Here is a 22,761-nt window from a genome sequence, read left to right as displayed (position 1 = left end):
AGTGCAGGGGACCGCGACAAAGCAGCAGCCAGGGCTCCGCATCGCGCCCTAGACGGGGCCGCGGAATAGCGGACGTCCGGTGGAGACGCTGGCCTCAGCCGGGAATGGGGGTCCTGTCGCGGCCGGCCAAGCCCCTCCCGCCACCCCCCGGCCCCTCACCTGTCATAAGCGCTGGGCTATCGCCCGCTGCCGCAGCGGGAGAGGAGGCGGCTGCTGCGGCAGAGCCAGTAGCTCGCCGCCCGCGGAGGTGCCGGGGCACCAGCTCGCATCCGTCCGCGGTACCGGCCACCAGCAGCCAGAGCACCAGCAACGCAGCCCAGCGCCGCCGCCGCAGCCAGCCCCAGGTTGGGCCGGGAGTCGAAGCAGGATGAGGGCGCGGAGGAGGAGCCGGGTGAAAGCGCAGCGGCGCTCCCGCCGCCGGCCCGTCGCCCGCTCCGCGAGGCGCCGCCACCGCCGCCGGCGACTCTGCGGGCCACCCCCGCCGCTTCAGACACCGGATACCGCTGGGCGCCAGCCTGGTCCCGTCGGCACCGGCGGCCTCCGGAGCTCTGATCCTGGCTGCGTTCATTGGTTCCGGTTATTTTTTTTTAAAAAGTGGGGGGTAGAAAGGTACGGCGTCTTCAGGCGGTGCACGACACCCGCGCTGCTACCGCGGCGAGACCGGGATCCGCTGCTCTGGCGCCGCCAAACACCAGCCCCAGCGCCCGAGCCGCCGCCGCCGCGGCACATCCCCCCGCCCACTCCGGCCCGCGCTGGTCGTAGTACCACGCTCCGCCGGGACGCCTCCCTCCCCTCGCACAGTCGCTCGCATACCAATCCCCCGCCTCCCTCAGGCCCTCCACGGCGCAGGCGCGACGCTGCTGCACTACGCGTGCGCAGCACCCCAGCCCCGCCCCGAAGGCGTTCCCGGACGGACAGGAGTAGCGCTGGGTGGTTGCTAACGCGCCAGCGAGCCGCGAAGATAGGGGGCGGGGAAGAAGGAGGACGTGTCCCCCTCCCTCATTCACGTCACCACCGCGAGGGGGTGTAGGGGGATACTAAAGGCTGCGAGAAGAGTCCAGACGTCCCACATCCTGAGGGCAAGTTACAGCCCCGCGGAGGGCAGAAAAAGTAATTGCATGGGTCAGGAAAATCTTGCAATCGGAAAACAGCGGCGTCCCCGTAATTTCAATATAGGTGGGGATTTGAAGCGGCTATGTAGACGCAGTTAGCCTAGCCTAGCGCTTTATTTACTTGCCAAACATTTCACAAAGCGCGTGCTATGTGTGAGTGTGTACCAGGCATCGCTGTAACCGCCTTATACATTTACAGGCTGTAACTCCAAATTATCCTTTATCATCCCCATTTACGAATGAGGAGACGAAGGCCCAGAAATGTGAAGCAACTTGTCCCCAGTGTCCCACAGCTAATTCATGGGAGATGAGCCAGATTTAGCAGTCACTGAAAGGGTCGATTGAGACAATCTGCTCTAGCTTCTGACTCTCCTAGGTTCAGACATTTACCTGAACTTATCACCTTCCCACCCCCATCCTATCCCATCAAGTCTTTGCTCTATCCTGAACCGGCTGACAGAACATTGGTGTAGACTTGTTTTTGCCAACCTGGAATAAAGCAAAGTTCTTGTGCACCCAAGATCTGCTCTCCGTTGTAAGTCCTGCTCAGACCTGGTCTTATTGGTTTGGATAAAGAAAGAACCGGAATCTTTCTCATCCAAACTAGTTGCCAGCATATTTTTTAAGGCTACCTCCCTTCAAATATAAAAGGAGACGTTGAATGTAATCTCAAATAAATTAAAAGCCCTGGAAGTTTACACACAAGGAGGCATTCTCTCTCCTAGGGGCACAAAATTGTTTAAAATTTGCAGATAGGGTTCTTAAACACGAAGGTCCTTTTGTTATTGGGTTTTGTTGTTGGTTTGATTCTGTTTATTAGTTTGTTTGCTTGCTTTCCCAAGTCAAGAAGATACTCAAATTACATTATCCTAAAGTATTTTAGGCAGCCTGGCCAAGATAACCACAAATAAAGTTTATTGTGGAAGGGCAGATGCACACTTTAGAAAAGAATCAAGGATGCCTTTGAGGCTAAGTCAATCTATTAACAATTATTTCTCAGCAGACGTCTTGTGGGCATGGTGTCCAGGTGGTAATTCTTTATAAGGCAACAGGGAGATTATACTTCCCCTGCTAAAAGGCACAGCGATGAAGTCACACCAGAGTGCTGAGGGCCCATCAAAGAAGATAATTTTGCCAGGGGACCAGAACAGTATAAATAACAGGCTTGTTCCTGCTCTCCAGGAGGCAACAATTCCTTTATTAAATGTTTACTGAGTGCCTAGTATGTGCCAGGCAGGGTACTGAGTGGTGAGGGTTCAGCAAAGTACGAGAGACACTTGAAAAAGGCAATTAAATCAGCAGTCAGGGCTATGAGATAAACAGCACAGTCCTTGACAGAGACATCTTACAATCTTTTTAAGGAGATAAAATTTACACCCATTAAACAATTAGAGTCTAATTCAAGATAGTAATCAGTTCCTAAATGTTGTAGTGCAAACTGTGTTAGAGCAGTAACAGTATAAAACCACGAACAAATTAACAAATCACAGGGGCCAGGCTTCTTTAAACAGAGATGATTTAGTATTTTTTTTCTTCTTTTAAAGATAGGGAGGGTATTGACACTGAGAGGGTATTGGATTTGGAGTTTTAAGTGTTTATTCCTCTCACTACTGGAACCAGAAAGGAACTAGGGAACCGGCAAGAACTAAAGAGACCATGGTCAGGCAGGCCAGAGGCCAGGAATAAACCCTCCACTGCAGAGCATCTTTGCCACAGGTACAGAAGTTTCCAGCTGTTACATGAATAGCTGGAATGCACCTTGCTGAACAGAGGTACGTGTCACTGTGCATCATAGCATAAACCTAAGAACAGAAAGGAGAAAATCCATTCCTTTCTAATAAAAGCCCAACCCTAGAATTATACATGCTTCTATTTGCAAGCCAAACGTAAACACAAGACTCCAAATGAGGCAACCGTTTACCTTTCTCCCCAGGTTTCCTGTCCCACCTCCACGCTTTTGTTTTCCCTTTCCTTTCCCTTGTTCTCACTACCCCAAAACTTTCTCGTCTTCCCTCTAGCCAAATCCCATTCAAAATCTACCGAGGCCCGTTTCCTTGGCACCTACCCGACTCCTACAGCCAGCCTATACCTCTTGAAGTCCAAACCTCATCATGTGCCTTTTTTTTTTTACAAAACGCCTTCACCGTCCCATTTTCACCAAATCATGACTTCAAACACCTGATGGGCAGCATTGAGCTAGCTCTATAATCAGGCAAACCTGAAAAAAACAGCAACTCCACCACTTTTCAGCTGTGTTACGTGTAAACAGGTTAATTTGTCCTGTTTCCCCACTTTTAAATTGGGGATCCAAAAATGCCCGCCCCACAGGGTTGTTAGCGGCAGCGGGAGAATAAAAGAACAGGAAAAGCCCTTGCTGAAGCCCGGCACACAGGTACGTTGCCATTCCTCGGGGAGAACTGGCTCTGGGCGTGCGTTCTAAGCGTGTTCTTGGCTTAGGGGAAACGCACTTTGTCTGCCCATGTTGTTTGAGTTCATCTTCTTACATATACAACCCAAACTACTGGGGCGCGCCCGGCACAGACGCACAGCAGGATCCGTGCACCGGCTCCTCCCCATCCCAGAGACAAGCCTGCCCTTCCCAAGAGTCGGGCTCCCTCCCTATCTCCTTTTCCCCATGCTCCCGCGCAGCCCGCACAGCCCACGAGGCGCCGCCAGCTCAGACTCGGAGAACCGGTTCCTGACCGGCGGGCGCGTCAGGGCGCCTGCGCCACCGCAGCCCCGCGCATGCCCGCCGCCTCCTGCCGGCTTCCCCCAGGTGCGCAAGTTATCCGGCTCCTGGGTTTCCGGGACGCGGCGCGCCGGGCCCCACCGGGCTTCCGGCTCCTACTCTATGGGCGGGGTGCCCGGCCGCCGCGAGATGACGTCACCGCGTGGGCGGGCGCGGCGGGCTGTCCGTAGGGATTGTGGTGCGCGTGGGGTGGGAGTCGTGGTGGAGGTAAAGAAGTGGGAAATTCCGGCGCCTCGCCCACCCACAGAGCGTCTTCTTCCCGCCTTTGACTTATCCGCGTGGCCCTGGAATGTCGGGGCTGACCCAGCAGGGTGGTACAGCCTAGTTCGCTTGCTCTTCTTGGTGAAGCTCCTTGGAGAGCAGACTTTGGTGGAAACCCTGTTATGTACCGAGTTTTCCCACTGACTCCACACATGCTAACAAGGGACTTGAGGTGCTGAGAACTTTAGAAACACCTCTAAAGTGATATAGACTATGTGGGGGCTCCAGGATTCGATCAATGAAGCCCTAGCATAAAAATGGGGCCTCAAATTGTTTAATAAATTAAAGCACCAAGAATAGAAGTGGCACAGTGGAAGTAACTCATTAGCAAGACCCTTGCTCCCTATACCCAATAAAGCATGGGATAGTCCTCAAGTGGTGTAGTGAAGGTGGAAAAATTTACTGCTTTCTCTGGGAGCAGAGGAAGGAAGTCTTTTTAAGTGTCCTTCATCCAGGGTAGGAAGTCAAAAACTTTAGATTTAACTTACTAAAATAGTTTTTTAAAAACCACTCAACAGAAGCAAGTCAGCTTTGTCGGATAAAGCCCAGTATAGTCAGTGGGCATGTGGGGTGAGTCATTTATATTATTAAATAGGATATGTTTGCTCTATACTGCTTAATTTGAGGTATTACATGAATATTATTGATCACATGCTAACAGGGGCTGAAGCAATAGGAATGTTGACACTTTCCATAAAAAGAGGACTAGAATTGTGATTGAGCTAAAGACAATCACAATTGAAAATGGTGAGAAAATGATGACATTACCAATAGACGAATGATAAGTGTTGATGAGGATGTAGAGAAAAGGAAACCCTGGTGGACTGTTAGTGGAAATGTAAATTAGTATACCTATTTTGGAAAGTAGTGTGGAGGTTCCTAAAAAACTACAAATAGAATTATCATATGATCCAGCAATCTCACTTCTGAGTATATTTCCAAAGGAATTGAGATCAGTATGTTAATGACATCTTCACTCCCATGTTCATTTCAGCATTATTTACAATAGGCAAGATATGGAAGCAACCTAAATGTCCTTCAACAGATGAATGGATAAAGAAAATAGGGTATATACACACAGTGGAATACTATAGAGCCTTAACAAAGAAGAAAATTCTGTCATTCACTGCAACATGGGTGGAACTGGAGGGCATTATGCTAAGTGAAATACTCCAGGCACAGAACAGCAGATACTGTATGACCCCACAGATGTGAAATCTAAAAAAAAAAAAAAAAAAAAAAAAAGTTCATCTCATAGAAAAAGAGTATAAAGGTGATTACCAGATGCTGGTAAGTGGGAATTAGGGGAGGGATGTGGAAAGGAAAAAAATTGACCAAAGGGTGCAAGGTTACTGTTAGACTGGAGGAATATGTTTTAGTGATCTATTATACTGCATAATAACCACAGTTAACAATAGTGTCTAATTCAAAATTGCTAAAAGGGTAGATGTTTAACATTCTCACTACAAAAAAAAGGTTAAGCCAGTGAAACAATAGATACATTAGCTCAGTTGAATCTTTCTACAATGTACAAATAGCTCAAAATATTTTACCTCATAAATATACACAATTAATATTTGTCAATTAAAAATTAATTAATTTTTAAAATATTCATAATGTCTGTGAGTTATGAGGCAGGAAGCTGCTAAGGGGTTCCCTACAGTACTTGAAGAGATTGTCTAAAAAGGAATTACCTACTTTCAATCTTAAAGTATACAAAACACCTACTTTAGAAAAAGATGCCACACAACATATATCAATCACCAAGATGTGGGCTGGTTTAAAAACTTCAAAGGGCGGCCGGGCGCAGTGGCTCACGCCTGTAATCCCAGCACTTTGGGAGGCCGTGGCGGGCGGATCACGAGGTCAAGAGATCGAGACCATCCTGGCCAACATGGTGAAACCCTGTCTCTAGCAAAAATACAAAAAAAATTAGCTGGGCATGGTGGCGCACGCCTGTAGTCCCAGCTACTCTGGAGGCTGAGGCAGGAGAATTGCTTGAACCTGGGAGGCAGAGGTTGCAGTGAGCCGAGGTCACGCCACTGCACTCTAGCCTGGTGCCTGGTGACAGAGTTAGACTTTGGGCTACTCTGGAGGCTGAGGCAGGAGAATTGCTTGAACCTGGGAGGCGGAGGTTGCAGTGAGCTGAGGTCGCGCCACTGCACTCCAGCCTGGTGCCTGGTGACAGAGTTAGACTTTGTCTCAAAAAAANAAAAAAAAAAAAAAAAACTTCAAAGGGTTGCCCACTTCCCTCTTCTTTTGTGGAAAATCCATCCAAGGACTGGAAATTTAAACTCCTTAAGTTTGAATGTATAATAAAATGACCATAATTACAGCCATTTGAAACCTAAACCCTTTATAAGGTGAGAAACCCCTGTATTTTTGTTCCAGTAAAACCAGGTCCTTATGCTAATACCTAGATAGAGGGTTGTTATAAAGTTAAAAAAATTGTAAAGATGCCTGGTGCATAGTTAGCTATTATTATTTAAACCCTTAAGGGTATGACAAACAAGAGCTCCTTTTGAGTTGAATTGTGCAAAAGAGGAAAGTAGAAAAAAAAGAACACAAGAACAATCTGCAAGACCACATACAACAAAGGTACACACACAGAAATCTTCACAGGCCACATGCCTAAAGGGACAGATAAAGTTCTCTAGAAAAGAGGACCTCATGCAAAGGCCCATATAACAATTCCTTAGAGAGTAGGAATTCTGCTGGGTGCGGTGGCCCCCGCCTGTAATCCCAGCACTTTGGGAGGCTGAGGCAGGTGGATCACCTGAGGTCGGGATTTCAAGACCAGCTGACCAACATGGAGAAGACCGGTCTCTACTGAAAAAATACAAAATTAGCTGGGCGTAGTGGTGCATGCCTATAATCCCAGCCACCTGCCTCAGGAGGCTGAGGCAAGAGAATCACTTGAACCCGGGAGGTGGAGGTTGCGGTAAGCCCAGATCGCACCATTGCACTCCAGCCTGGGCAACAACAGCGAAACTCCATCTCAAAAAAAAAAAAAAAAAAGAGAGAGAGAGAGAGTAGAAATTCCTTCAACAATTCCTTCAACCCCAGTGAAGCAAAAATGAAAGGCAAGGGAGATGTCAGCCACGCGTAGAAGGAGGCAGAAAAATATCAAGGAGATGCACCACTGAGCTGGCCGCTCAGTCTCATACGATGTCTCCATAGAGGACTTTGGAGACCACTCTGTTTTGGAACAGTGCAAGAATAAGGAAGAAAAATGGAGCTTTTGGCTCCCATCAGTCAAAGGTTTCTGCAGGAGACGCGAACTCCCTCGCACTTTTCAGTCATGCCACCTGCCGCTCCCGGCAGCTGCCGGAGAAGCCAGATCCCTGAACAGCAGTGGCATTATCCATGCATGAGCTGAGCCAGCAAGTGAATGGGTGCCAGGAGCACTCCCCACAGTCCACCTGCATTCTGCAGCTTCCAGGAGCATCTACCGCCTTTGTAACAAAAGGGAAGCCCGCGGGGGTGGGGGGAAGGCTGGAGACTCAAGGCATTAACCAGTTGTGCCCAAAAGCAGCATGAGAGACCTGGAGCAGGGCGAACATCACATCTTGGCCCCTATCACCAAGGCAGCCACAGAGCTCAACCAGCCACGCTCCAAGGAAGATGGAAATATCCCTTCTGCATCCTGTAAGGATGCTGTTACGGTATAAAGTTCCTGGATAGTAGTGGTAGCATTCAACAGAAAAATATTACCAAATAAATCCAGAGAGGTACGTAAGCTGGGTTCAATTGAATGATAAGGGCAAAGACATAGGAGAACCAAGGCGTTGTGAACTAAGAGAAGCCCTTTGTGTTCATATATCAAATATTGAATGCATTTTAGGGTCAGGTACTATATTAGGTGCTAAGAGCAAAAATGAGTAAGATAATTTCTAGACCAGAATCCAAGGAGCTCACAGCCATCCAATAACACCGAAATCTGTTTCTTTTATATATTCATGCTTTGTTAATTGTTTAAAAATATCTCTCACCATTAAATGCTGGTTCCACAATCTCTGGAACAGTTAAATGATTTTAAGAAAATAGTTTATTTCAAGATGTTCTTGCCTCAAAATTTAATGTCAAGTGAGTTTATAAATGATCCCGTGTTTTACATAATGTAGCTGCCAGGAACTGGTAAAATTAGGCATTTGTCTTGATGTGTTTATATTTACACAAAGGTGTTTCAGAATATGTTTGCAATGAGGAAGGATAATAATTAAAGGAGAGTTTGAGGACAAGCCTTCTGACATGGAAAGGAAGGAAAACAGAAAGTCTGGAAATGTGGATGTTCCAATTATGGAGAAACACATTCCCAGAACATTATTGTAAATACGAAAGAAAGAAGATCCGATGTTAAAAGTTGCTTCTCTGACTGGGAAAAAGTAGTGCTATTTGGCCAAATTTATTGGGCTCACTACTATATGACAATAAGAAAAGAAGATGCCTGCTTGATGAAACCTATATTCTAGTTTGAAAAGCCGAAAATATGGGTGATAAAAAAGTAAAATATGTTGTACATTAGTGATAAGTGCTAACCGGGCAGAGAGCCAGGAGAAGGGAGGTAACTTTTGAATAAAGACCTGAACAAAATGAGATAATTATACAGATATCTGGGGGGAGAGGATTTCAGCCCACAGAAAGTTTTTGGGGAAAAGGGTATGTGGTTTGTTCAGAAATAGCAGTGAGATCGATCTGGCTATTGCGTCTGAGTGTGAGAATAGTGGATAATGAAAGAAAAGTGATGGGGCCAGAACATGTAAGCATCTTACAGCTTTTTCCTCTGAATGAGTTTGGAAACACTGAACAGTTTTGAGTAGAATGATTTGCTCTGACATGTATGTTTACAGGGTCGCTCTGGTTGCCTCATGGTAGGAGCAGGGACATGATTGCAGAGGCTACTACACAGTCCGGACAGAGATGATGGCAGTTTAGGCCAGAATTGTGGCAGATGTGATGGTTAAAAGTGGTGGAATTCTTGGTAAATTCTGAAGGTAGAATCAACAGGATTTTGATTGATTGATTGATTTTTTTGAGACAGGGTATCACTCTGTTACCCAGGCTGGAGTATAATGGCACAGTCACAGCTCACTACAGCTTTGACTTCACAAGCTCAATCAATCCTCCCATCTTGGCCTCCTGAGTAGCCGAGACCACAGGTGTGTGCCACCATACCCAGCTAATTGTATTTTTTGTAGAGACAGGAGTCTCGCTATGTTGCCTAGGCTGGTCTCAAATTTCTGGGCTCAAATGGTCCTCCCGCCTCAGCCTCCCAATGTGCTGGGATTATAGGCATGAGCCACTGCATCCAGTCTCAACAGGACTTAAAGACCAACCAAACACATCATGTGAGAGGAGAAAGTCAAGGATAACAACAAAATGTTTGCCTTAAGCAACTGGAAGAACGGAGTTGCCATCAACCACAACGTGGAAGACTGTGAGAAGAACAAGTGGCAGGGGATGGCAGAAGGACAGTGGAAACTCAGTTTTGCATAGGCTCGCTTTGAGATGCCTAACAGGCATCCAGGTGGAAATGTCAGTGGGTAATTGGACACAGAGGCCAGGAATTCAGAGGAAAAGCCCAAGTTGGAGATTTAGATTTAGGAGCCATCAGCATATAGACAACATTTAAAGTGATTAGATTGTTTACATTATCCCCAGACATCCCTTCTGTCTTATCCTGCATGCACTAAGCAAATAAAAGAACTCGATAGCTGAGTGTGGTGGCGTGCACCTGTAATCCCAGCTACTCAGGAGGCTGAGGCAGGACAATCGTTTGAACCTGGGAGGCAGAGGTTGCGGTGAGCTGAGATCGCGCCATTGAACTCCAGCTTGGGTGACTGCATCGAAACTCCAAAAAAAAAAAAAAAAAAAAAAAACCTCGCACTTCTCACAGCAAGGTACACATTTATAGACATCACTACTCATAAAAATACTGTAGTACAAAATAAATATTTAAATAGCAGATAAGGTTTGGGTTAATTGATGGCCAAAAAGTAAGCTTATGAAGGGGAATTCAGTAGCTTGAGTGTACATCCTTTGCACCCTCCAGCTGAAGTTTGAGGTATTAAGGAGATCATTTCATAATAAAAAGTCTTTGGAATCATTCAACCCTTGGATCTGTTCACTCTCTTTGCTATTAAGAAAGGAATTATATGTCTGTATTAGTTTGCTAGGGTTGTGTATTAAGATTATCCACAGAGACAGAACCAATAGGATGGATGGATAGATGGATGAGTAAGAGAGTATTTATTAGGGGAATTGCTCATGCCATTATGGAGACTGAGAAATCCCATGACAGGCCCTCTGCAATATGAAGACCCAGGAAAGCTAGTAGTGTGGCTCAGTCCACGTCTGAAAGCCTCAGAACCAGAGAAGCCAATGGTGTAACTCAATCTGAGGCTGAAGGCCTGAGAACTTGAGGGATCGGCGGTTGCTAGTGCCAGTCCCGGGGTCTAAAGGCTGGGAAACCTGAAGTTGTGATATCCAAGGGCAACAGAAGAAGGGTATCCCAGCTACAGAAGAAAAGGAAAATTTGCCCTTTCCTTCCAATTTTGTTTCATCCAGGCCCCTAAGTAATCGGATGGTGCCTGCTCACATAGAGGATGGATCTTCCCCACTCGGGCCACCAACTCACTTACCATTCTCCTCCAGAAACACCCTCACACACAAGCCCAGAAATGATACCTTACCAGCTATCTAGGTGTGCCTTAGTTTAATCAAGCCAGCACCTAAAATTAACCATCACAGGCTGCCATAAAAGCACCACAGATGGGCGGCTTAACCAACAGAAATGTATTGTCTCACAGTTGTGCGGCTATAACTGCAAATCCAGGTGTCAGCAGGATTGGTTCCTTTGAGGGCTGTGTGCAAGGGATCTGTCCAGGCCACTCTCCTGGACTTTGCAGATGAACGTCTTCTCCCTGAATCTCCTCACATCATCTTACCTCAATGCATGTTTGTCCTTAAATTTCCCCCTTGTTCTTTTTTTTTTTTTTTTTTTTTTTGACAGGGTCTCATTCTGTCACCCAAGCTGGAGGGCAGTGGCACGATCACTGTAGCCTCACCCTCTCTGGTTCAGGCAATCCTCCCACCTCAGGCTCCCAAGTAGCTGGGACTCCAGGCATGTGCCACCATGCCTGGCTGACTTTTTTTATTTTTTGTGGAGATGAGGTTTTATCATGTTTCCCAGGCTGGTCTGGAACTCTTGGCTCAAGTGATCTGCCTGCCTTGGCCTCCCAAAGTGCTGGGATTACAGGTGTGAGCCACCACACTAGGCCCAAATTTCCCCGTTTATTAATATAAAGACACCAGCTATTCTGAATTAGGACCCACCCTAATGAGTTCATTTTATCTTGATTACCTCTGTAAGTAAACTATCTCCAAATACGGTCACATTCTGAGGTACAGGGAATTGGGACTTTGACATATGAATTTGGGATGGGACACAATACAACCCACAAAATGCCTAAGTAAAACAGCAAACCTAAATCTCAAGACAGCCTTGAGGCTTAAATGAGATTCTTATAGTATCTGATCCCGTACCTGGCATATAGCAGGCAATCAAATTGTAGAGTGTCAGAGAATATGGTAATCTAAGTACAATCCCTAACAGGCTTTCTGCTAACATAAGTTGGCTATAAAACTAATAAAAATGTTACTTTCTCTTAGAGCTAACCAAATGTTGCGGATGTAATTATGTTTGGGTGACCCCAAAACCTGAAAAATGGATTTAGGATTTAGAGTTAGCATAATATGGATTTAGAGGTTCACACAACAATAAGATGATCTTCATTTATCTGTGTGATAATTTGAAATGAAAGCCCTTTCATTTGCAAAGGGCATTAATCTTTCATCATATATGTATCAAGTGACTACTAATGCCAGTCACTTGCTGGGCATCTGAGGTTAAAGAGACAGATCACCTGCTCATAAGAAATGTTCCATCTAATGATGGAGAAAGATTAACAAGTATTTACAGTAAAAACATGATAATCAGAGTAAAAATAGAATGATACATAACCACAGTCCAACTGGGGCACTAGGAAAGATTTCTTAGAGGAAATAAGAAATGAGTTGAGATGGCTTTGAAAGTCAAGAATGTATTACCAAATTTAAGGTTAACCAGAAAATGAAGAAGGAAAGACATCCTAATCACAAGTAATATCTGAACCTTTTTAAATTTTCTCTCTGTCTCTCTCCCTCTCCTCTCTCTCTCTCTTTCTTCCTTCCTTTCAACAGTCTTGCTCTGCTGCCCAGGCTAGAGTACAGTGGCGTGATCTCAGCTCACTGCAGTGTCCACCTCTCAGGTTTAACCAATTCTCCTGCCTCAGTCTCCTAAGTAGCTGAGATTACAGGCTCCCACCACCACATACAGCTATTTTTTTTTTTTAATTTTAGTAGAGGTAGGGTTTCACCATGTTGGCCAAGCTGGTCTTGAACTCCTGACCTCAAGTGATCTGCCCGCCTTGGCCTCCCAAAGTGCTGGGATTACAGACGTGAGCCACCACACTTGGACAAAAACTTTCTTACAGAAGAGTAAATATGCAGTCTTTGAAGAACAGCCATATTGTGTTAAACATTGTCTTGTGAAAAATTGGATAATAGATCTTTCTTGGCATCATGAGGCCCGTGTGTGTGTGTGTGTGTGTGTGTGTGTGTGTGTGTGTGTGTGTGTTTATTTTGACACAAAGTCTTGCTCTGTCATCCAAGCTGGAGTGCAGTGGCAGAATCTCAGCTCACTGCAGCCTCAACCTCCTGGGCTCAAGCAGTCCTCCCACCTCCTCAGCCTCCTGAGTAGCCAGGACTGTAGGCACCTGACGCAATGGCCCGGCTAATTTTTGTTTATTTTTTGTAGAGACAGGGTCTCAAACTCCAGAACCCAAGCAATCTGCCTACCTCAGCCTCCCAAAGTGCTGGTATTACAGGTGGGAGCCAGCACACTCAGCCACTGTTTGTGTATTTTAATACTGAACCATGTGGAAAGCACCCAGTATACCATATGATCTGAAAGAGGTACCTAAAAGCTTATTATTATCTATATAATAAGCAATGTGGTTAGGCAAATAGAAGAAAACTACATTAATGTGTACCAGCAGGGGAAGAAATGGATGGGACAGGATATTTGGAAGAGCTAGTGGCTTACTATTATAAAGTAGAAGAAAGAAGTAACAACAGCAAAACGTCTTCTGAGAATTTGATAAACGGCATTCATTCTTTGGCTGCCAGGGAGCTCAAAGCTAACTTTGCTGTAAAATTTTAATAACCATATAGAAACTTAATCCTATGTAACAGTTTAACAGCTTATTCTTTCCTCTCAGTGTCATTTCTGTTCTATAAAAATGATGATTCTACACGTACAAGTGAAGAATAAAAGAGAAGAGTCTATTGAATTTGGGTTATGTTTAGTTGTACATGTCCTTAGTACATGTAGGAGCAAAAGTGAAATAAGCATTTATGTGTAATACAGAGAAAGAGATTGAGTTTAAGAAATTAGCTCATATGATTATGGAAGCTAAAAAGTCCCATGATCCGTGGTAGACAAGCTGGAGACCCAGGAGAGCCAGTGGTATGGCTTAGTCTAAGGGCTGGAGAAAACTGATGTCTCTGCTCAGGCAGTCATGCAGAGAGAGAGTGAATCTCCTTTTCCTCATCATTTTGTTCTATTCAGGCCCTGGACAGATTGGATGATGCCCAGCCACATTTGGGAGAGCAATCTGCTTTACTCAATCTACCAATTCCAATGCTGATGTTTAACCAAATATCTGGGTATATCATGGCCCAGCAATATTAAAATTGATTACCATACGACTGTATCTTAATGGCTACTAGATCCATTACTCCAAGTGAGAGCTATCTTGTGAATTCCAGACTCATACTGATAGTTCCACTTGGATGTCTACTTAGCAGCTCAAATTCACATGCTCAAAAACCATGCTCCTGATATTTTCCCCAAAACCTCTTTCTCCTGATAGTCCCCGTCTTTGTCAATGACTGCTCTATCCTTCTCCACATTCACCAGATCCTGTTGACTCTATCAATGAAATAGAAAAATCCTCTGATCTTTTATTACCACCTTACCTGTACCACTTGGTACAAGCAAACATCAACTCTTACCTGGGTTATTGTGATTTTCTCTTAACTGGTTTCCCTGTTATGCCTGTGCCCTCCAAGGTTTATTTCCGATGCATCTGCAGGAGGTCATGTTAGCTCTCTCTTTAAAACCATTAAACAGCTTGGAGTAAAAGCAATAATGACCAACAGGCCCCTGCATGATCTGGCCCCAGTTACCTTTCTGATCTCATTTCCTATTGCTCTGCTTCTCATTCAGTCTGCTGGAGCCATCCAGAATCTTCAGTGCTCCTAGAACAAACTAGGCACGACCGTGCCTCAGGGACTTTGCATTTGCTTTTCCTTCTGCCTAGAATGTTCTTTAAACAGATATTCATAATAGTTACTTTCTCATCTTTTTCCTTCAGCTCTTTGCATAGATGTCCCTTCTCAGAGGAGCCTTGTCTGACAACTCACTTTAAAATTGTAACCCTCACATCACCCACAGATGCTTCTTAACTTCCACGGCTGCATTGGCCTTCTTCATAGCGCTTATCTCTACCTAAAATAGTTTAGATTGCTTATATGTACAATACTGTGAGTCTCACCTACGAGAATGTGAGTTCCATGAGGGTAGGCATTTTATCCCCTGAGCCTAGAAGAGTGCCTGGTAGCATAGGCATTCAATTAATATTTGGTGGATATTGAATAAATCAATGGCTGAACGCATAGATTCAAAACCCAAGTAGGAGTTTCTGCCAAAAAAAAAGGGAGGGTGTCATTCACATATGGGTGTATGGGTGGAAGTTGGAATTGTGATCAATGGCAGGTTACTGAGTGAGAGAGAATGTACAAAGAGAAGATTAAAGGATCGAAATCCATTTTAGCATCAGGCAGAGAAAATCAGAGTGAAGGAGCCTGAAAAATCAATAACAAGAGTGTAGAAGAAGAACCAGGAGAAAGCCAGCAATGAAACCACTCTCAATGAGAGTGGTTAGCAGTGTCCAGTGTAGCAGAAAGGTTATGGCTAGCACTAAAAAGTATCCATAGATATTGCTTAGTTTTTAAGAAAATAAATAAATAAATGGAGATCATCTTACACCATATATCCAACTCCAGATGGGTAAAATGTTGAATGCAAAAATTTGATGAAGAAATATAATCTTGAAGGGAAAGAATTTTGTAAGCTTAAATTATATGATTTACAAACGGATAAATTTGACTCCATTAAAATGAAAAACATTCTCCATATCAAAAAGATCAAAATGAAAATGCTAAAATAAAGCAAATGTGCAATGCATCTGATAATGGGAGAATTTTTTATATTTGGGAAAGCTCTTACAATAAGAAAACACTTAAGATTCTGATGACTAAAAAATGAAAAATATAAACAAACAGTTCACAAAAGTGTAAATATAAAAAGTTGAAAAATGATCTACTTGACTAATTAGTGAAGTGCCAATTAAAACAATAAGATTTTTTTCTCCTATTAACAAGGCTTAAAAATATAATTATGGCATATTAACTTAAACAGAATTACTTATACACTATCAGTAAACCTAAATGAGTACAATCCATTTTACATGCCATTAAAAAACATAAGATATTTACAATAGCCAAAAGGTAGAAACCACTCAAACGTCCGTCAACAGTTGAATGGATAAATGAAAAGTGGTATAGATTTAGATATATACACAATGGCATATTATTCAGTCTTAAAAAGGAATAAAATTCTGATACATGCTACAACATGTATGACCCTTGAGAACATTGTGGTAAGTGAAAAAAGCCAACACAAAAGGATAAATATGGTATGATTCCACTTACAGGAGTTATGCAGTTTGGCTGTGTCCCCACCCAAATCTCATCTTAAATTGTAGCTCCCATAATTCCCACATGTTGTGGAAGAGGCTTGGTGGAAGACAATGGAATCACGGGGGTGGTTTCCCCATACTGTTCTCATGGTGGTGAATAAGTCTCAGGAGATCTGACAGTTTTATAAGGAGAAATTCCTTTCCCTTGGTCCTTATTCTCCTCTTGCCTGCTACCATATAAAATGTGCCTTTGCTCCTCCTTGTGAGGCTTCCCTAGCCATGTGGGACTGTGAGTCCATTAAACCTCTTTCTTTAAATCACCCAGTCTCAGTTATGTGTTTATTAGCAGAATGAGAACAGACTAATTACAATGAGGTACCTAGAATAGTCAAATTTCTAGAGAAAGAAAGTAGAGTAGTGGTTGCCAAGGTTGGGGGAAGGAGGGAATGGGAAGTTATTTTTAACAGAATTTCAGTTTGGGATGATGAAAAAGTTCTGGAGATGGATAATGGTGATAGTTGCACAACATTGTGAATGTATCTAATGTCACTAAATTGTACGCTTAAAAATAGTTTAAATTGTCAGTATTGTGTTACTTATTTTATATTTTATCATAATAAGGAAAGTCTTTAAAAACATAGAAGTTTACAATAACCTAGTAATTACACTTTTAGAAATTACTCTTGTGGAAATAGGCCAAAATTTAAGTAAAGATGTTTATCAGAAGGTTATTTATAATTGCAAAACATCTCTCAGAAAAAATATAATGGTGAAATAAATGATGGCATAGTCTCACTAACCTGGCAGCCACAGGATACCAGGGACCATGGCTGTTCTTGTTCTCCATCTCATCTCCACTGCCTTCCTGTACTTGACGTGTAGAAGATACTCAGCAGATACTTGTTGATTTCATTAATATGCTGAAATGCTATGCATGAGAATATTTATACAGGAGTTTAATGATACAAAAATGGTCTGTTGTAATAAGTGAAAAAAACAAGATAAGACTTGTATATATAATTTAATTTCAGCTATACAAAACAGAGGTTCTTGATATGTGAAATAATGAATTCCCTCATTGTTTCAGCCAATCTGAACTGTGGTTTATAACATCTGAAAGCATCCCAAGGGATCCTTCCACCAACACAAGAACTTTACCCATAAAGAGTTCCTCATGCTTTCCCGTAGGTTATTAAAGAGGAAAGTAGAAAAAAATAGTGGTACCATTAATAAAAGTTACCTGACAGCAAAGGAAAAAACAGGAAAATTATTTAAACAAAACCCAAAAAGAGCAACTATATCACCATAAACCACAGCTGGCTGGAGCCATTTAGCATAGGATCACAGTTTTACAGACTTAAATAACTTCTTCAGCTTTTCTTACAATAATGGATATTTTTAATAATGATCCTGAGTCACCAATAAAAATGTCCAGTTTGTGCAATATATTTTGTTTGAGAAGACAGAGCATTATATAACACAGTTTAGAAGGATTTTCATTACAATGCTTTAAATATTTAAAAGTTTTGGGACTAATGAAATTAAATTCTTCTGGAAAATTCACTTAGCTAGAACTTCTCATTTTCCTGATAATATTCAAGAGAAAGGAAAAGCTACTTTATCTGATGATCTAAAATTCTTGTATTTATGTTGGAAGTTGGGTTTGCCTAAGACCTGGAATACGTAGCAGGCCACCTAGGATGAGGGTAGAGGGCTGATTTAAAATGCAGATTTTCAGCTCATCTTCTAAAGATTCTAATTTAGTGGGTCTGGAATGAAGCTTAAGTACTGGCACTTCTAACAGATACTACAGATGTTTTGGCCTAGACCTGAAATAGTGGAATCAAGATAGGATGACTTACTTTAGGAATTGCTCAAGAGTTACCTGATTTATTTTAAGGTTATATAGTTTGGATGTCCCCTCCAAATCTCCTGTTAAAATGTTTTTCCCAGTGTTGGAGGTGGATGTGGTAGGAGGCATTTGGATCATAGGGTCAGGTCCCTCATGAAAGGCTTGGTGCCATCTCCTTGGTGACATGTGAGTTCACACGAGATATGGTTATTTGAGAGTGTGTGGCACTTCCACACTGTCTTTCTCTTGCTCCAGCGCTTGCCATGGGACAGGCCTGTTTCTGCTTCACCTTCTGTCATGAATAAAAGCTCCCTGAGGCCTCACCAAAATCTGAGCAGATGCTGGTGCCATGCTTGTACAGCCTGCAGAATCATGAGTCAATTAAACCTCTTTTCTTTGTAGATTACCTGGTCTCAGGTATTCCTTTATAACAATGCAGAGAACTGCTTGACACAAGGGTAGTTGAGGATGGTATCTGTCTTGACTTTACCAAGATTCTATTATTCTGTTTTTAACCGGAAAGAACTCTTGCTCCACTATTAATAAAGTTTAAAATTTACTTTGGGTTAAAAACTTTATCTCAGATTTTATATTTACTGTTGATAAAATTGTAATATATCTCTGATGACAATACTACATTGTACAAGATGTCTTCACTGGGTGCTGCAGCACCATCTCTTCTTTGACTATTTGAGATGTTGAATCCCAAACTCTGATACCTAGATGAAGGATGGGTTATCTGTAAGACACTGGGAAAAGCATTATGTGAATATAGAAGAGTCTTAACCAAATGTACTACATGACTGGAAAGTTTGGGAAGACATGGACTTCCTTGAATATGGCATTGATATTAACCATATAAGCATGGAGCTTTAAAAAGTGTCATGTGAACACTTTCCAAAAAAATGTTTAATACAGGAATTATTTTGCAACTCATTAATTTCCATTATGTTTTATATTTCTGGCAGTGGAAGAATTTTTCTTCCTGCTTCTTCTTCTTCCCCTTTTCTTCTCCATGACAAATCTGCTCAGAAATAGCCTCTAGTCTCCTAGATATCCCTAGAAACGTATCATGCATGCTGTCTGAAATACCTGTTCATTCTTAAAACCCCAGATCATATATTACTTCCTCCAAGAGCCTTTTCCTAATTGCCCAGGAAGACTTAGTCCTTTTTTTTTTCTATGACCCTACAGCCTGTGAATACAATACTTATTATGCTTCCTTGTAAATTACTCATTGATATGTCTGTCTCCCTGAATAGATCATGAATAGGTCAAAGGGAGGCTCTTTATCTGGATGACTAGAGGTTCATTTTGGGCATGGAAATATGAAAGAGCAGGAAGTGTTTGGTAGACCTGAGTGAACTTGGTGACCAGTTGCAAATGGGAAATGGAAAGAACAGAGAAAAAATAAAAATGTTTCTATGATTTCATTCATTCCTTCAACAATTTAGCAACTACTCTGTTACAAAAAAGTGTCTAGATTATATTTCATTAAGAAAACATGGAAATAGGCCAGGCACAGTGGCTTATGCCTGTAATCCCAGCATTTTGGGAGGCTGAGGCAGGCAAATTGTTTGAGCTTAGGAGTTCAAGACCAGCCCGGGCAACATGGTGAAACCCCATCTCTACACACACACACACACACACACACACACACACACACAAATGAAAGAAAGGAAGAAAGGAGGGAGGGAGGAAAAGGAAGGAGGGAAGGAGCGAGCCAGGTGTAGTGGTGTATGCCTATAGTACCAGCTACCCAGTAGGCAGAGGTGAAGGATCACCTGCACTGGTAGTTGGAGGCTGCAGTGAGCCATGATCGTACCACTGCACTCTAGTGTGGGTGACAGAGTGAGACCCTGCTCAAAAAAAAAGAAAGAAAAAAGAAAACAAGGAAATGTAAAGGGAGAAGCACACTTGAGGGATGATGTCGGGTGAGAGCCGGTCTGGAGAGGAGGTGCAGTGTCCAGACTGAAGATGTAGTAGGGAACCATCAGCAAAAGCAGGCCTGGGCACAACCAGGTATACAATTTGTGGGGCATAGTAAAAAGTAAGAATATGGGGGCCCTTGTTCAAAGAGCAGAAAAAAGTATCATTAAAATGACTAAAGTTACTAAGGTCCTAAAATATAAAGTATTCCCTTTCTTCCAAGGTCTCTCTCTCTCAACATGTCATGGTGGTTTTTTAATTTGCTATTTAATGTTGCTCTCAATAAAGATTTAAAATTACTGACATGAATTTTACTGTTCATCTTTATATTGTGCAATGCCAGTTCTAGATGTAAATATCAGAACATTTAGCTCCTGTGCAGAATCACCGAAATCACACCATTCATTATGGCTTGACCCCGGATGGTACCTCAAGCTGGTCAGAGGAAAGGAACACAAGGCATACTCGGAGAAGCTAAAAGGAGAAAGAAGGGGTTCTCCCAGGCACAGACTGACCCAAAGGATCCAAAAATACACTTAGGGTAAGTTCAGACTCTCCTGGATGCTCTGGGTCCTCCCACGGGACTTGGAAGGTCCATATGCACTTGAGCCTGACAGATGCCATGTTCCCCCTCTCACCAGACCCCATGCACCAAACCTCAGTGAGAGGCTGGGAAGTCAAGTCAGGCGTCTCCACTTTCCATGAGTCAGTTGTCCCAACCCATGGCAGATGGGCAACCCCAAAGACATTGCAACCTCTGCCTCAAGATGTGCTAGGGACCTGGATCAGAGGTGGTAGGAGGCTGGCCTCTGCTAAATCATGTACTTTTATTTATTTATTTTTTCTTTTTGAGATGACGTCTCACTCTGTTGCCCAGGCTGGAGTGCAGTGGCACAATCTCAGCTCACTGCAACCTCCAGCTCCAAGGTTCAAGCAATTCTGCTGCCTCAGTCTCCCGAGTAGCTGGGACTACAGGCATATGCCACCATGCCCAGCTAATATTTGTATTTTTAGTGGAGACAGAGTTTTGCCATATTGGCCAGGCTAGTCTCGAGCTCCTGACCTCAGGTGATCCAGCTACCTTGGCCTCCCAAAGTGCTGGGATTATCGGCATGAGCCACCATGCCCAGCCTCATACCCTCACTCTTGAGCTGTGGAGCTGCCAGGCTAGGCTGAGGACAGCTGCTGTTACCAGGCCTCGACCAGATATGCTGGTGCAAGGACCCCAGCCCTTCTCGTACCTGCACTCAGCTCTCTGCCAGGTGGAGGGTGGCAGCAGTCTTTGGGGGAAGGGTTAGAGGAGGAAGGCAGCAGGACCTGGGGTGCGGAAAGGTGAAGGAACACATGGCCAAGAATTCTTCCCAGGTTGAAAAGCAGGACAGCACTTGAGCCGAAATGCTAAGTCCCTGGCACATGCTCATTATCCCATCGTACTTCACTCACAAAACACAAATTCAGAGAGAATGTTGTAAGAATGTCAAGACAGCAGCTGCAGAGCGCTAACCCACGAGCATGGGGCCTTTCCGAATGTGGGGCTCAGGGCAACCGCACTGACTGCAAGCCCAGGAAGCTAGCCTTGGGTCTACAACATTTCCCACGAGGAGGAGAAAATAGAAGGGGGCTAAGAAGGAACACAGGGATCCTCAATATGATTGAGGTAGGTGTGGGGGCCAGGAGAACAGCAGAAAAATGAGTAGAAACAAATAGGCAGAACCTATAAAGAACCAGGCCCAGAGGCCAAGAGAATCACAGACTCAAATACAATACAGGCTTCTTCTCAGAGATCTATGATGATGTCCACTTTCCCTGCAAGCATTAAAAAAAATTTAAAAAATGAGCCAATAGTTAGAAATTAGAGGCTGAGCATGGTGAGTCACACCTGTAATCCCAGCACTTTGGGAGGCTAAGGTGGGTGGATAGCCTGAGGTCAGGAGTTTGAGACCAGCCTGGCCAACCTGGTGAAAACCTGTCTCTACTAAAAATACAAAAATTAGCCGAGCATGGTGGCAGGTGCCTGTAATCCCAGCTATTCAGGAGTCTGAGGCAGGGGAATCACTTGAACCCAGGAGGTGGAGGTTTCAGTGAGCTGAAATCGCACCACCGCACACTCCAGCGTGGGCGACAGTGTGAAACTCGGTCTCAAAAAAAAAAAGAAAGAAAGAAAAAGAAATCAGAAACTTTCTCATAAAAACCAAGCTTTTCTTTAAAAAAAAAAAAAAAAGTCAAAAGATTTATCAGTGCAGTGTTCACATTCCTCCATGGCCAAAATCAACCAGAGACAACAGCAGGTGCTGCCTTAGAAGGGACACATGCCACCGTTTGACAGGCTTCCTGTGACTCACCCTATGTCTGCACGTGCAGCTATACCAAACCCAGCTTCACCCGCAGAGACTGCAGCCAGCCTGTGGGCATGTGAGTTTGGAGCCTCAAGTCTGTACTGTGTGCGCAATGCCACAGAAGGTCAACCAGGAGGAGACCTAAAAATAGGTCATTGGATCTGGCAAAGAGGAAAGCATTGGTGATCTTAATAAGAACAATCTGAATGGAGTTTTGGGATGGAGGCCAGATGGCAGTGGGCGGAGAAGTGAATGGGAGGTGATGAAGTTGAGCCAGCAAGGGTAGAGACTAATTTTTTCAGCATTTTTTTTTTGACATAAAGGGGGGTGATGGAAAAGGAGATTGAACCCACCCAGCTATCCCTATGCCTCCCTCAGGCTCCTTCCCACACATCCTCTTTAACTAAATAAAGAAGGAAAGCAACATGAAATGAAGCAAGAGCTCTGTTTGAAATTTTACACGTTAGAAAAAAATCAATACAAGACCAGAAGTGGAAATTAACTGGGCTTTTCCTGTGCCCTATTATAAGTATCACAGTCAGAGATATCAGTCATAAGTATTTATTGCTGCTGGCATTGGTGGTTAGAAAAAATAAAATTAGGCTGCTTGAGACTAATTCACAGGTTTTAATTTTTTTTTTTTTTTTTTTTTTTTTTT

The 22,761-nt window shown here is 43.6% G+C and overlaps 1 protein-coding gene and 2 long non-coding RNA genes across 6 annotated transcripts in view; 1 reads left to right on the top strand and 2 right to left on the bottom strand.

Moving 5' to 3' along the window:
- STIM2 (stromal interaction molecule 2) overlaps positions 1-827 on the bottom strand; it is a 150,682-nt gene extending 149,855 nt beyond the window's left edge. For 3 of the 4 annotated variants that reach the window (XM_037730145.1, XM_017505109.2, XM_037730146.1), the window contains exon 1: positions 160-809. In XM_037730145.1, coding sequence (XP_037586073.1) covers positions 160-568 — 409 coding nt within the window. In that variant the 5' untranslated portion in view covers positions 569-809. Of the gene's footprint in view, positions 1-159 lie in introns of all 4 variants that reach the window. The other variant, XM_017505110.2, reaches the window with a different exon arrangement.
- A 92-nt stretch (positions 828-919) lies between these two features.
- Positions 920-1,894, top strand: LOC119467802. Its single transcript, XR_005196423.1, has 2 exons — positions 920-1,007; positions 1,489-1,894. It is a non-coding gene; the product is annotated as an uncharacterized LOC119467802 (long non-coding RNA).
- A 717-nt stretch (positions 1,895-2,611) lies between these two features.
- LOC119467799 overlaps positions 2,612-22,761 on the bottom strand; it is a 20,955-nt gene continuing 805 nt past the window's right edge. The window contains exon 2 of the long non-coding RNA XR_005196421.1: positions 2,612-2,914. This is a non-coding gene — a long non-coding RNA (uncharacterized LOC119467799). The remainder of the gene's footprint in view (positions 2,915-22,761) is intronic.

The sequence above is a fragment of the Cebus imitator genome, unplaced genomic scaffold (genome assembly GCF_001604975.1).
Source record: "Cebus imitator isolate Cc_AM_T3 unplaced genomic scaffold, Cebus_imitator-1.0 Scaffold333, whole genome shotgun sequence".
NCBI lineage: Eukaryota > Metazoa > Chordata > Mammalia > Primates > Cebidae > Cebus > Cebus imitator.
Note: the sequence above shows the minus strand (reverse complement) of the source record. Positions and strands in the feature narration are given on the sequence as shown.